The sequence below is a fragment of the Delphinus delphis genome, chromosome 3 (genome assembly GCF_949987515.2).
Source record: "Delphinus delphis chromosome 3, mDelDel1.2, whole genome shotgun sequence".
Lineage (NCBI taxonomy): Eukaryota > Metazoa > Chordata > Mammalia > Artiodactyla > Delphinidae > Delphinus > Delphinus delphis.
Window position 1 is genome coordinate 138,408,765 of NC_082685.1, and position 12,630 is coordinate 138,421,394.

General features: G+C 40.1%; 1 protein-coding gene across 1 annotated transcript in view; it reads left to right on the top strand.

Annotated features, from left to right (window-relative positions):
* The window catches only part of OXCT1 (3-oxoacid CoA-transferase 1), a 142,812-nt gene that overhangs the window by 5,971 nt on the left and 124,211 nt on the right, over positions 1-12,630 (top strand). Inside the window, exons 3-4 of the mRNA XM_060009541.1 lie at positions 7,137-7,227; positions 11,778-11,913. Of these exons, the coding sequence (XP_059865524.1) occupies positions 7,137-7,227; positions 11,778-11,913 (227 nt within the window). The remainder of the gene's footprint in view (positions 1-7,136; positions 7,228-11,777; positions 11,914-12,630) is intronic.

A 12,630-nucleotide genomic window follows, 5' to 3' on the forward strand; every position in this document is an offset into this window, starting at 1 on the left:
TTCGAGCTTATTTTTGTATATGGTATTAGGGAGTGATCTAATCTCATACTTTTATATGTACCTGTCCAGTTTTCCCAGCACCACTTACTGAAGAGGCTGTCCTTTCTCCACTGTACATTCCTGCCTCCTTTATCAAAGATAAGGTGACCATATGTGCGTGGGTGTATCTCTGGGCTTTCTATCCTGTTCCATTGATCTGTCTTTCTGTTTTTGTGCCAGTACCATACTGTCTTGATTACTGTAGCTTTGTAGTATAGTCTGAAGTCAGGGAGCATGATTGCTCCAGCTCCGTTTTTCTTTCTCAAGATTGCTTTGGCTATTCGGAGTCTTTTGTGTTTCCATACGAATTGTGAAATTTTTTGTTGTAGTTCTGTGAAAAATGCCAGTGGTAGTTTGGTAGGGATTGCATTGAATCTGTAGATTGCTTTGGGTAGTAGAGACATTTTCACAATGTTGATTCTTCCAATCCAAGAACATGGTATATCTCTCCATCTATTTGTATCATCTTTAATTTCTTTCATCAGTGTCTTATAATTTTCTGCATACAGGTCTTTTGTCTCCGTAGGTGGGTTTATTCCTAGATTTTTTTTTTTTTTTTTTTGTGGTACACAGGCCTCTCACCGTCGCGGCCCCTCCCATTGCAGAGCACAGGCTCCAGACGCACAGGGCCAACGGCCATGGCTCACGGGCCCAGCTGTTCCGTGGCACGCAGGATCCTCCTGGACTGGGGCACGAACCCGTGTCCCCTGCATCAGCAGGTGAACTCCCAACCACTGCGCCACCAGGGAAGCCACTATTCCTAGATATTTTATTCTTTTTGTTGCAAGGGTAAATGGGAGTGTTTTCTTGATTTCACTTTCAGATTTTTCATCATTAGTGTATAGGAATGACAGAGATTTCTGTGGATTAATTTTGTATCCTGCTACTTTACCAAATTCACTGATTAGCTCTAGTAGTTTTCTGGTAGCATCTTTAGGATTCTCTATGTATAGTATCATGTCATCTGCAAACAGTGACAGCTTTACTTATTCTTTTCCGATTTGGATTCCTTTTATTTCCTTTTCTTCTCTGATTGCTGTGGCTAAAACTTCCAAAACTATGTTGAATAAGAGAGGTGAGAGTGGGCAACCTTGTCTTCTTCCTGATCTTAGTGGAAATGCTTTCAGTTTTTCACCATTGAGGATGATGTTGGCTGTAGGTTTGTCATATATGGCCTTTATTATGTTGAGGAAAGTTCCCTCTATGCCTACTTTCTGCAGGGTTTTTATCATAAATGGGTGTTAAATTTTGTTGAAAGTTTTCTCTGCATCTATTGAGATGACCATATGGTTTTTCTCCTTCAATTTGTTAATATAGTGTATCACGTTGATTGGTTTGCGTATATTGAAGAATCCTTGCATTCCTGGAATAAAACCCCACTTGATCATGGTGTATGATCCTTTTAATGTGCTGTTGGATTCTGTTTGCTAGTATTTTGTTGAGGATTTTTGCATCTATGTTCATCCGTGATATTGGCCTGTAGTTTTCTTTCTTTGTGACGTCCTTGTCTGGTTTTGGTATCAGGGTGATGGTGGCCTCGTAGAATGAGTTTGGGAGTGTTCCTCCCTCTGCTATATTTTGGAAGAGTTTGAGAAGGATAGGTGTTAGCTCTTCTCTAAATGTTTGGTAGAATTCGCCTGTGAAGCCATCTGATCCTGGGCTTTTGTCTGTTGGAAGATTTTTACTCATAGTTTCAATTTCAGTGCTTGTGATTGGTCTGTTCATATTTTCTGTTTCTTCCTGATTCAGTCTCGGAAGGTTATGCATTTCTAAGTATTAGTCCATTTCTTCCAGGTTGTCCATTTTATTGGCAGAGAGTTGCTTGTAGTAATCTCTTATGATCCTTTGTATTTCTGCAGTGTCAATTGTTACTTCTCCTTTTTCATTTCAAATTCTATTGATTTGAGTCTTCTCCATTTTTTTCTAGATGAGTCTGGCTAATGGTTTATCAATTTTATTTATCTTCTCAAAGAACCAGCTTTTAGTTTTACTGATCTTTGCTATCGCTTCCTTCATTTCTTTTTCATTTATTTCTGATCTGATTTTTATTGTTTCTTTCCTTCTGCTAACTTTGGGGTTTATTTGTTCTTCTTTCTCTAATTGCTTTATATGCAAGGTTAGGTTGTTTATTCAAGATGTTTGCTGTTTCTTAAGGTAGGATTGTATTGCTATAAACTTCCCTCTTAGAACTGCTTTTGCTGCATCCCATAGGTTTTGGGTCGTCGTGCGTTCATTGTCATTTGTTTCTTGGTTTTTTTTTATTTCCTTTTTGATTTCATCAGTGATCACTTTGTTATTAAGTAGTGTATTGTTTAGCCTCCATGTGTTTGTATTTTTTACAGATCTTTTCCTGTAATTGATATCTAGTCTCATAGCATTGTGGTCCGAAAAGATACTTGATACAGTTTCAATTTTCTTAAATTTACCAAGGCTTGATTTGTGACCCAAGATATGATCTATCCTGCAGAATGTTCCATGAGCACTTGAGAAAAATGTGTATTCTGTTGTTTTTGGATGGAATGTCTTATAAATATCAATTAAGTCTATCTTGTTTAATGTATCATTTAAAGCTTGTGTTTCCTTATTTAATTTCATTTTGGGTGATCTGTCCATTGGTGAAAGTGGGGTGTTAAAGTCCCCTACTATGATTGTGTTACTGTCGATTTCCCCTTTTATGGCTGTTAGTATTTGCCTTATGTATTGAAGTGCTCCTATGTTGGGTACATAAATATTTACAATTCTTATATCTTCTTCTTGGATCGATCCCTTGATCATTATGTAGTGTCTTTCTTTGTCTCTTCTAATAGTCTTTATTTTAAAGTCTGTTTTGTCTGATATGAGATTTGCTACTCCAGCTTTCTTTTGGTTTCCATTTGCATGGAATATCTTTTTCCATCCCCTCACTTTCAGTCTGTACGTGTCCCTAGGTCTGAAGTGGGTCTCCTGTAGACAACATCTATACGGGTCTTGGTTTTGTATCCGTTTAGCCAGTCTGTGTCTTTTGGTGGCAGCATTTAATCCATTTACGTTTAAGGTAATTATTGATATGTATGTTCCTATTCCCATTTTCTTAATTGTTTTGAGTTCATTATTGTAGGTCTTTTCCTTGTCTTGTGTTTCTTGTGTAGAGAAGGTCCTTTAGCATTTGTTGTAGTTTGGTGGTGCTGAACTCTCTCAGCTTTTGCTTTTCTGTAAAGGTTTAATTTCTCCATCAAATCTGAATGAGATCCTTGCTGGTTAGAGTAATCTTGGTTGTAGGTTTTTCTCCTTCATCACTCTAAATATGTCCCGCCACTCCCTTCTGGCTTGCAGAATTTCTGCTAAAGATCAGTGGTTAACCTTATGGGGATTCCCTTGTGTGTTATTTGTTGTTTTTCCCTTGCTGATTTTAATATGTTTTCTTTGTATTTAATTTTTGACAGTTTGATTAATATGTGTCTTGGCATGTTTCTCCTTGGATTTATCCTGTATGGGACTCTCTGTGCTTCCTGGACTTGATTAACTATTTCCTTTCCCATATTAGGGAAGTTTTCAACTATAATCTCTTCAAATATTTTCTCAGTCCCTTTCTTTTTCTCTTCTTCTTCTGGAACCCCTATAATTCGAATGTTGGTGCATTCATTGTTGTCCAGCGGTCTCTGAGACTGTCCTCAGATCTTTTCATTCTTTTTTCTTTATTCTGCTCTGCAGTGGTTATTTCCACTATTTTATCTTCCAGGTCACTTATCCGTTCTTCTGCCTCAGTTATTCTGCTACTGATCCCTTCCAGAGTATTTTGAATTTCATTTATTGTGTTGTTCATCATTGCTTGTTTCATCTTTAGTTCTTCTAGGTCCTTGTTAAAAGTTTCTTGCATTTTGTCTATTCTCTTTCTAAGATTTTGGATCATCTTTACTATCATTATTCTGAATTGTTTTTCAGGTAGACTGCCTATTTCCTCTTCATTTGTTAGGTCTGATGGGTTTTTATCTCGCTCCTTCATCTGCTGTGTGTTTTTCTGTCTTCTCATTTTGCTTATCTTACTGTGTTTGGGGTCTCCTTTTTGCAGGCTGCAGGTTCGTAGTTCCCGTTGTTTTTGGTGTCTGTCCCCAGTGGCTAAGGTTGGTTCAGTGGGTTGTGTAGGCTTCCTGGTGGAGGGGACTAGTGCCTGTGTTCTTGTGGATGAGGCTGGATCTTGTCTTTCTGGTGGACAGGTCCATGTCTGGTGGTGTGTTTTGGGGTGTCTGTGGACTTACTATGATTTTAGGTAGCCTCTCTGCTAATGTGTGGGGTTGTGTTCCTGTCTTGCTAGTTGTTTGTTATAGGGTGTCCAGCACTGTAGCTTGCTGGTCGTTGAGTGAAGCTGGGTGTTGGTGTTGAGATGGAGATCTCTGGGATTTTCACCATTTGATATTATGTGGAGCTGGGAGGTGTCTTGTGGACCAGTGTCCTGAAGTTGGCTCTCCCACCTCAGAGGCACAGCACTGACTCCTGGCTGCAGCACCAAGAGCCTTTCATCCACATGGCTCAGAATAAAAGGAGAAAAATTAGAAAGAACGAAAGAGGATAAAAGAAAATAAAGTAAGGTAAAATAAAATAAAGTTATTAAAATAAAAATGTATTAGGAAAAAAAATTTTTTTTAAGTAAAAAAAAAAAAAACCAAAGACAAACAGACGTATAGAACCCTAGGACAAATGGTGAAAGCAAAGTTATACAGACAAAATCTCCCAGAGAAGCAGACACTCACAAAAAGAGGAAAAGGGGAAAATATAATAAATCTTGCTCTCAAAGTCCACCTCCGCAATTTGGGATGATTCGTTGTCTATTCATGTATTCCACAGATGCAGGGTACATCAAGTTGATTGTGGAGCTTTAATCCACTGCTCCTGAGGCTGCTGGGAGAGATTTCCCTTTCTCTTCTTTGTTTGCAAAGCTCCTGCGATTCAGCTTTGGATTTGGCCCCGCCTCTGCGTGTAGGTCGCCGGAGGGCTTCTGTTCTTCGCTCAGACAGGATGGGGTTAAAGGAACTGCTGACTTGGGGGCTCTGGCTCACACAGGCCCAGGAGAGAGAGGGGCACGGAGTGCGGGGCAAGCCTGCAGCAGCAGAGGCCGGCGTGACGTTGCACCAGCCTGAGGCACGCCGTGCATTCTCGCGGGGAAGTTGTCCCTGGATATTGGGACCCTGACAGTGGCGGGCTGCACAGGCTACCCGAAAGGAATGTGTGGAGAGTGACCTGTGCTCGCTCACCTGCTTCTTGGTGGCGGCAGCAGCAGCCTTAGCATCTCATGCTCGTCCCTGGGGTCCGCGCTGTTAGCCGCGGCTCGCGCCCGTCTCTGGAGCTCCTTTAAGCAGCGCTCTTAATCCCCTCTCCTCGAGCACCAGGAAACAAAGAGGGAAGAAAAAGTCTCTTGCCTCTTTGTCAGGCCCAGACTTTTTCCCGGACTCCCTCCCCTCTAGCCATGGTGCACTAACCCCTTCAAGCTGTGTTCACGCTGATCCAACCGAAGCCCGAGCCTCAGCTCCCAGACCCGCCTGCCCCGGTGGTGCGCAGACAAGCCTCTCAGGCTGGTGAGTGCTGGTCGGCACCGATCCTCTGTGCAGGAATCTCCCTGCTTTTCCCTCCGCAACCCTGTGGCTGTGCTCTCCTCCGCGGCCCTGAAGCTCCCCTCCTCCGCCACCTGCAGTCTCCACCCGCAAAGGGGCTTCTAGTGTGTGGAAACCTTTCCTCCTTCACTGCTCCCTCCCACTGGTGCAGGGCCCGTCCCTATTCTTTTGTCTCTGTTTATTCTTTTTTCTTTTGCCCTACCCAGGTACGTGGGGAGTTTCTTGCCTTTTGGGAGGTCTGAGGTCTTCTGCTAGTGTTCAGTAGGTGTTCTGTAGCAGTTGTTCCACGTGTAGAGTATTTCTGATGTATCTGTGGGGCAGAAGGTGATCCCCGTGTCTTACTCTTCCGCCATCTTCCCCCTCTCTCTATCCTGATTCTTATATTGTACATTTCTTTGGATTTCTTGGCCTTGGTCACAAAAATCAAGGCTTATTTTTAAGCCTGCTCTTCATTCATTCATTCATTAAACTCAGCAGTCATTGGACTTTAGACCCAATACCATTTGAGGAATTGTGGAAGACGTAAGGAAATGAGTCATTGGCTTAGGCTTCTAGATCTGCAAAATCAACTCAGGCATATAAAAGAAACATGCTTGAAAAAGTGACTGTACAAAGGTTCAATTTTAAAGTGGGAAAATAATAGATATGTAGTTAAGTACAAGAAGAACAATGTGTAGCCGTATTAGTACGTTGCACTTGGCCTTATACTTATGAATCAAGACTTGACAGTGATGTCTGGTACTATATAACGATGTAAAACATTTGGATACAGCTGTATGACTATTTATTTTATTTTTTCTGAGGTTAATTTGTGCTTTTATTTGTCAGTAGACTTAACCAACGTGGCCTGCCAACATTTTGATCTTAAAGACACATTTTACATCACAATCCAACAAACACACACACATATAAAATATGTGTACATATATAAGTGAAACAAAAGTTTTGCCAAAAATGTCTATCCTGAGTGTTAATTCTTTTTTTTTTTGAGACTTTTTTTAAGCAGTTTTAGGTTTACAACAAAATGGACAGGAAGGTACAGAAATTCCCCATGACCCGCCTCCCCACACATGCATAGCTATTATCAAGAGTGGTAGCTTTTTTTTTTTTTAAGCCAGGGATGAACTGCCTTGGCACATCATAATCAACAAGTTCACAGTTCATCTTAAGGTTCACTTTAACGAAGTGAATAGTGTTGCATGTTCTATGGGTTTGGACAAAAGTATAATGACATATATCCATCATTATAATGTCATACAAAGTATGTCACTGCTCATAAAAACTTATGTACTCTGTGTATTCATCTCCCCCCTCCCCTCAAATTCCTGGCACCAGGAATTTGATCTTTTTATTGTGTATTTATTAAGTTGCTGAGATATGCCTGTGCATTTTGCTTAGTAGGTCTAATAATGTGTTGGTATATTTTCTTTTTTATTAAAAAGAATGACACATACATTCCCTAAAAGAACATTACCCTCTACACAAATTGTTTATCTTTTTGGCTCATTATAGGTTTTGGGTTATGTGGAATTCCAGAGAATCTTATAGGAGCTTTGCTAAAGACTGGAGTAAAAGGACTAACTGCAGTCAGCAACAATGCAGGGTAAGCGTGCATTTTTAAAACAATTGGCTTGAAAGAAATGACAGTCCTTCATGATACTGAAATGAAGTCTATCAGTGAAATGAAAAATTTCCCTATTGACAAGAGCAGTATGCTCGAGGATCAAAAGATAATGTTAATTGGGATTTCCGCCGCAGTCCAGTGGTTAAGACTCCATGCTTCCACTGCAGGGGGCATGGGTTTGATCAGGGAAACCAAGATCCTGCAATGAAAAAAAAAAGTATGTTCACATTGAGTCCTTCATTTTAAAATTTAAAGAGGTTCCTTTATGTTGTATGTTATTGTAGGTCTTTATTTATAAAGGAAGATGGACATCCGTTTGAAATCTGTTTCAAGTCTTCTTTTGGTTATGCCCTTACCCTAGATGATACATAAAGAATACCGTCAGTCATTACAAATGTTGCTGGTCTTGGTAAAAGGAGGAGGGTATGCAGCTGGCGCTTAAGCCAGTAGGCTCACATATCAAAATGGTCAAAGATGAGCCATAACATTTTAATGATGAATGGCCTGCATATTAAGATATATTTAGTTATCAAGGAAAAAGCTATTTTTGTGCAAAATGGTAAATTGTCAGCTCTCTTTTAATAATGAAAGACTTTAAAGATCTTAAAAATTAAAGAAATTAACTGAATTGGCAGTTAGTTTAGTCTGTTATCATAAATGCAATTTAGAAGAAATAGCACAGATTATTTAGGAAACAAAACTGATCTACATTTGTGCTCATTTTTTCCTTTGCTGAGTTTATTTATGCTATTATTTTCATTTGGAAGGCTCTCCACTTCTCTGCCTATCCACATCTTTCCCATCTTACAGAAGAAGCCCTATCTAATTATAGAACTGCTCTAGCCTTCATTGATCTTTCCCCTTTCTGAATTCCTTTGGAGATGGTTAGCCTTTCTTTGTGTACTGAATTGTATTTATTATCTCTGATGTATATTACAGGCCAATCCTGTTACTTGGAGTAGTTTTCTTTTTTCTTTTTATTTATTTTTTGGCTGCTTCACGCGGCATGCAGGATCTTAGTTCCCCCACCAGGGATCAAACCTGCGCCCCCTGCAGTGGAATCATAGAGTCTTAACCACTGGACCGCCAGGGAAGTCCATAGAGTAGTTTTCTATTTCCTGCTATGCTTAGCCTATAGTCTCAGAATCACCGAGAGTTGGAGCTGGACGGGATTGTAGAGATCATCCGTTCCAGTTCCCTCATTTAACAGGGGAAACTCATCTGTAATCCGGGAAGTAACTTGTTCATGATCACTTGATATTTCTTAAACACATCCTGTGCCCTTTGAGCTGACTTTATATTTATTAAAAATACTTTTGATTATCAGTACTTGGTTGGGTTTTCCTGTTAGCTCAGTGCTTACAAGGAGTGGTGTAGATCAATGTAAACTTTTGATGCAGAGTAGGTACCAATAACCTACTTCGCTGAACTCAAAGAAGGCACTTTGCACACCCTCATTGGAAGTTGATTCTCATAATTAGAGGAGTTTAAATCCTTGAGGTCTATAGGGATGAGGGCTTTGTTTTGATCCTTAGAGTCAGATAAATGAGGACAACTTAGCATCACTTTATTGGAGGTTTGACATGGTTTGACATGGTTTGAGTTGTTGGGTAAAATGTAGAGAACATGGAATTAGAAGTAATGGTCATCACCAATACGTGGAATCGAAAAGAATGATACAAATGAACTTATTTACAAAATGGAAATAGACTCACAGACATAGAAAACAAACTTATGGTTACCAAAGGGGAAAGGGGGCAGGGGAGGGATAAATTAGGAGTTTGGGATTAACAGATATATACTACTATATGTAAAGTAGATAAACAAGGACCTACTGTATAGCACAGGGAACTATATTCAATATCTTGTAACAACCTATAATGGAAAAGAATCTGAAAAAGAATGTATATGAATATATAACCAAATCACTTTGCTGTACACCTGAAACCAATACATTGTAAATCAACTCTACTTCAATTAAAAAAAAAAAGAAGTAATGGCTATTTTCTCCTAAGACTCCATCTATATAAGTTCTGCCTGAATTGGAAGTCTTTCCAAAGCTCAGGATTCCTGATTGTCTACTTTTGTTTTATTTGCTTTTAATGATCACTAAGACCTGTTGGCCTGAGGTACCACTTACTTTGCTATGGAGTATTAACTGTCAGTCTTGATACGACAAACCCTACCTTAGGATCATTCAGATGAATTAATACTTTGATATGGATTGATTAGGAAGGCAGGAAAATTGCAGATGTTCCTTTGATCTTTGGAAGACTTTGACATGTGAATTACAAGCCTGTATAAACCAAAAGTTTCACGATATGCTATATATCAACCAATTAAATCACAGAGCCCAGGGAAGAATAGGTGTGCTATATTAGTTATTTTCATTTCCTTGTGACAAGGTAATTTTGGATTACAGTTCTTGAAGGTGGGGATTTAGACAACTCCAAGGGCAGCCCCACTTCCATGTAGAAGACTAATAAATACTAACAGGTAATATGTGCAGCACTCCTCCCATATCCATGATTTTGCTTTACATGGTTTCAGTTATCTATGGTCAACCTTGGTCTGAAAATATTAAATGGAAAATTCCAGAAATAAACAATTCATAAGTTTTAAGTTACAGGCTATTCTGAGTACTGTGATGAAGTCTCGGGCCCTCCTGCTCTGTCTTGCCCTGGATGTGAATCATACCTTTGTCCAGTGTACCCCTCCAGTTGGTCACTTAGTAGCCACCCTGGTTATCAGATCCATGGTCATCAGATCCACTGTTGCTGTATCCCTGGTTATCAGATCCATGATCTGTATCGCAGTGCTTGTGTCCAAGGAACCCTTATTTTACTTAATAATGGCCCCCAAGTGCCAGATTATTATTAACAGTGGAGAGCTGTTTCCTCCAGCCCTGGGCCTGATGGGATGAGGGGAGGGGGCTGTTTGGACCCAGAAGAAAGCCTTATGGAGAGGGCTATCCAATGTGCTGCAGCCTGCCAGGGAGAGAGCCAAGGGAATAGATGTCCTGCTACCATTCTCCCCCCAATCCCCCCACAACCCCCCTGGTGGTGCCTTACACTGGCTGAACCCAGTCAGCACTGGATGGGCCCAATCAGAAGCCAGAGGGCAGGGCACCCCATGATTCAGTCTACACGGGGCAGCTGCCCCAGGCTAGAGGTTGGAGAATGGATACAGAGGGACACATAGCAAATATCTAGCATGAAGACTTGATGATTTTCATTTTTATTACAAAGGAGCCAGTGAGGAGGGGGAAAGTGAAATCAAGCAATAAATTCATTTGACAAATGGTCAACAGATGTTTATGTAGAACCCTATCTGGAGGAAAAGTTTCCAAGAGAGATGGAAAGGCCAGTTCAAGGCCCCTAGACAAGATGTCTGGTATGTTTGAGGGACTGTAAGGAGGCCAGAAGAGGTAGAGAAGAGAGCAAAAAGGAAAATGGGAGGAGTGAGGTCGGAGGTGTGAAAGGGCATTCCATCCCATCCCAGGGGGTCTTGCAGTCCACTCTAGGGACATTTGCTTTTACTCTAAATAAATGGGTACCAAGGCAGGGTTTTGAGCAGAGCAGTGACATGATCTGACATATTTTATTTTATACTTGTATTTTTGGCTGTCATTTTATGAGTAGATCGTAGCAGGCAGGATTAGAAACAAGAAAGGTTACTGCAGTATCCGGGAAAGAGATGGGCCGGTCCCAGAGAGGGAGTGAGAAATGCTCAGATTCTGGATAGATTCTGAAGGTAGAGTCAGGATTTTCCAATAAAGTTGCTATGGAATGTGTGTGTCAGAGATCACACCATGAATTTTGTTCTGAAGTAGTGAGGATGGGGCTGCCATCAGATGAGATGAAGAAGGCTGCAGATGGAGCTGAATTGAGGGGAACAGAATTGTTTACCTGAAGAACTGAACGCCTAGCTAGATAGTAATCAGCAGTAGGTAAAAAACAAACAAAAAACGTAAAGCGTTTTGTGTAATGTTTTGCAAGACCGACTTTTTAGTGATTTGTAGCCCTCTAGTGGACAAGTGTGTTATCAATCTTCAGGGAATTTTCACATCTCAAAAATGCACTCTTGAAAATACTTGTTATTTAGGCTTTAGTCTTCTTTTGAACCAAGTAAGAATAAATCATGCAGGTATTTTTTTTACACTCATGGTGGGTGGGAAATGTTATTAGATTCAATATTGGAAGCTAGGACTATAAACAAGTCTATCAGGAGGTTGACAGTTACCTGTTACCTGAACTACTTTAAGGTATTCAGTGTGTCAGGACAGTTGGGGGGAGGTTAGAGCCTTGGAAATGCATTCTGAGAATTAGGAAAGAGTTAGTTGAGCGGGAATGGCCACTTGTGGGCATGAGAATGAGGAGGGAGAGTGAAGTCGAAGTTGGGAGAAAAGGAGGTTGTCAGGAGACATGTGAGTGGTTTGTCATACAAAATTTCAAGTTTTTGAATGTAAGTGAGATTAATATTCTATCAGATGTCCCTTTGATTGTAAGCTGCTTGCATTTTCCTTCTAGGGTTGACAACTTTGGTTTGGGCCTTTTACTTCGATCCAAGCAGATAAAACGCATGGTCTCTTCGTATGTGGGTGAAAATGCAGAATTTGAACGACAGTATTTATCTGGTGAATTAGAAGTAGAGCTGACACCTCAGGTAAAAAAAAATTTTTTTTTTTTACAATACTAATTTATTTTAAAATACACCTTTTTCCTCCTAGAAATTTCATTGTGTAAGAGAGGTAAGGTAGAATGATCTTTTGCCAAACCAAGGAATTGTGTTTATAGGTCATACCTCTTGCTTGCTAGAGAACTAGTTTGTTGCTGTGCACTGAAAAAGAAGGTGAAAATATCTAGGCTTCAGGATAAAATTTTAAGTTTGGCACTATAATGTATATTTCATTGGAGCATGCAAAAGAAATTGCTGGGATGTTTGATGATTGTCCTAAAAGTCAATTCCTATGAATCACAGAATTAGAAATTTGTGGGGAATCTGGTCTTGCTGAGACATAGGACAGTAAAGGCCATGGAGGGACTGCATCACAGAGTAAGTGCTGGGATCAGAGCCCAGGTGTCTAGAGAGCTGATGCCATTATAAAGGAAGCAGTGATTGCAATTAATCTAGCAAGTTTCTGCTCACTTTATACACCATTTCCTCTCCTAACTGATTGAAGAGTTTGTCACTGAGCAAAGTTTTTGAAGCCATATGAGTAAAACAAGGGTCTACAGGTTGTATACATTACCCTTCCATTTTGACATGGTCTGCCTTCATCTCTGAGCCCGCCACACTGCTTTATTTTGTCAACAGAATGTATTATTACCACTAACTTCATCAAATTGGTAATAATGTAATATAGCAGAATTTTTAAAAATT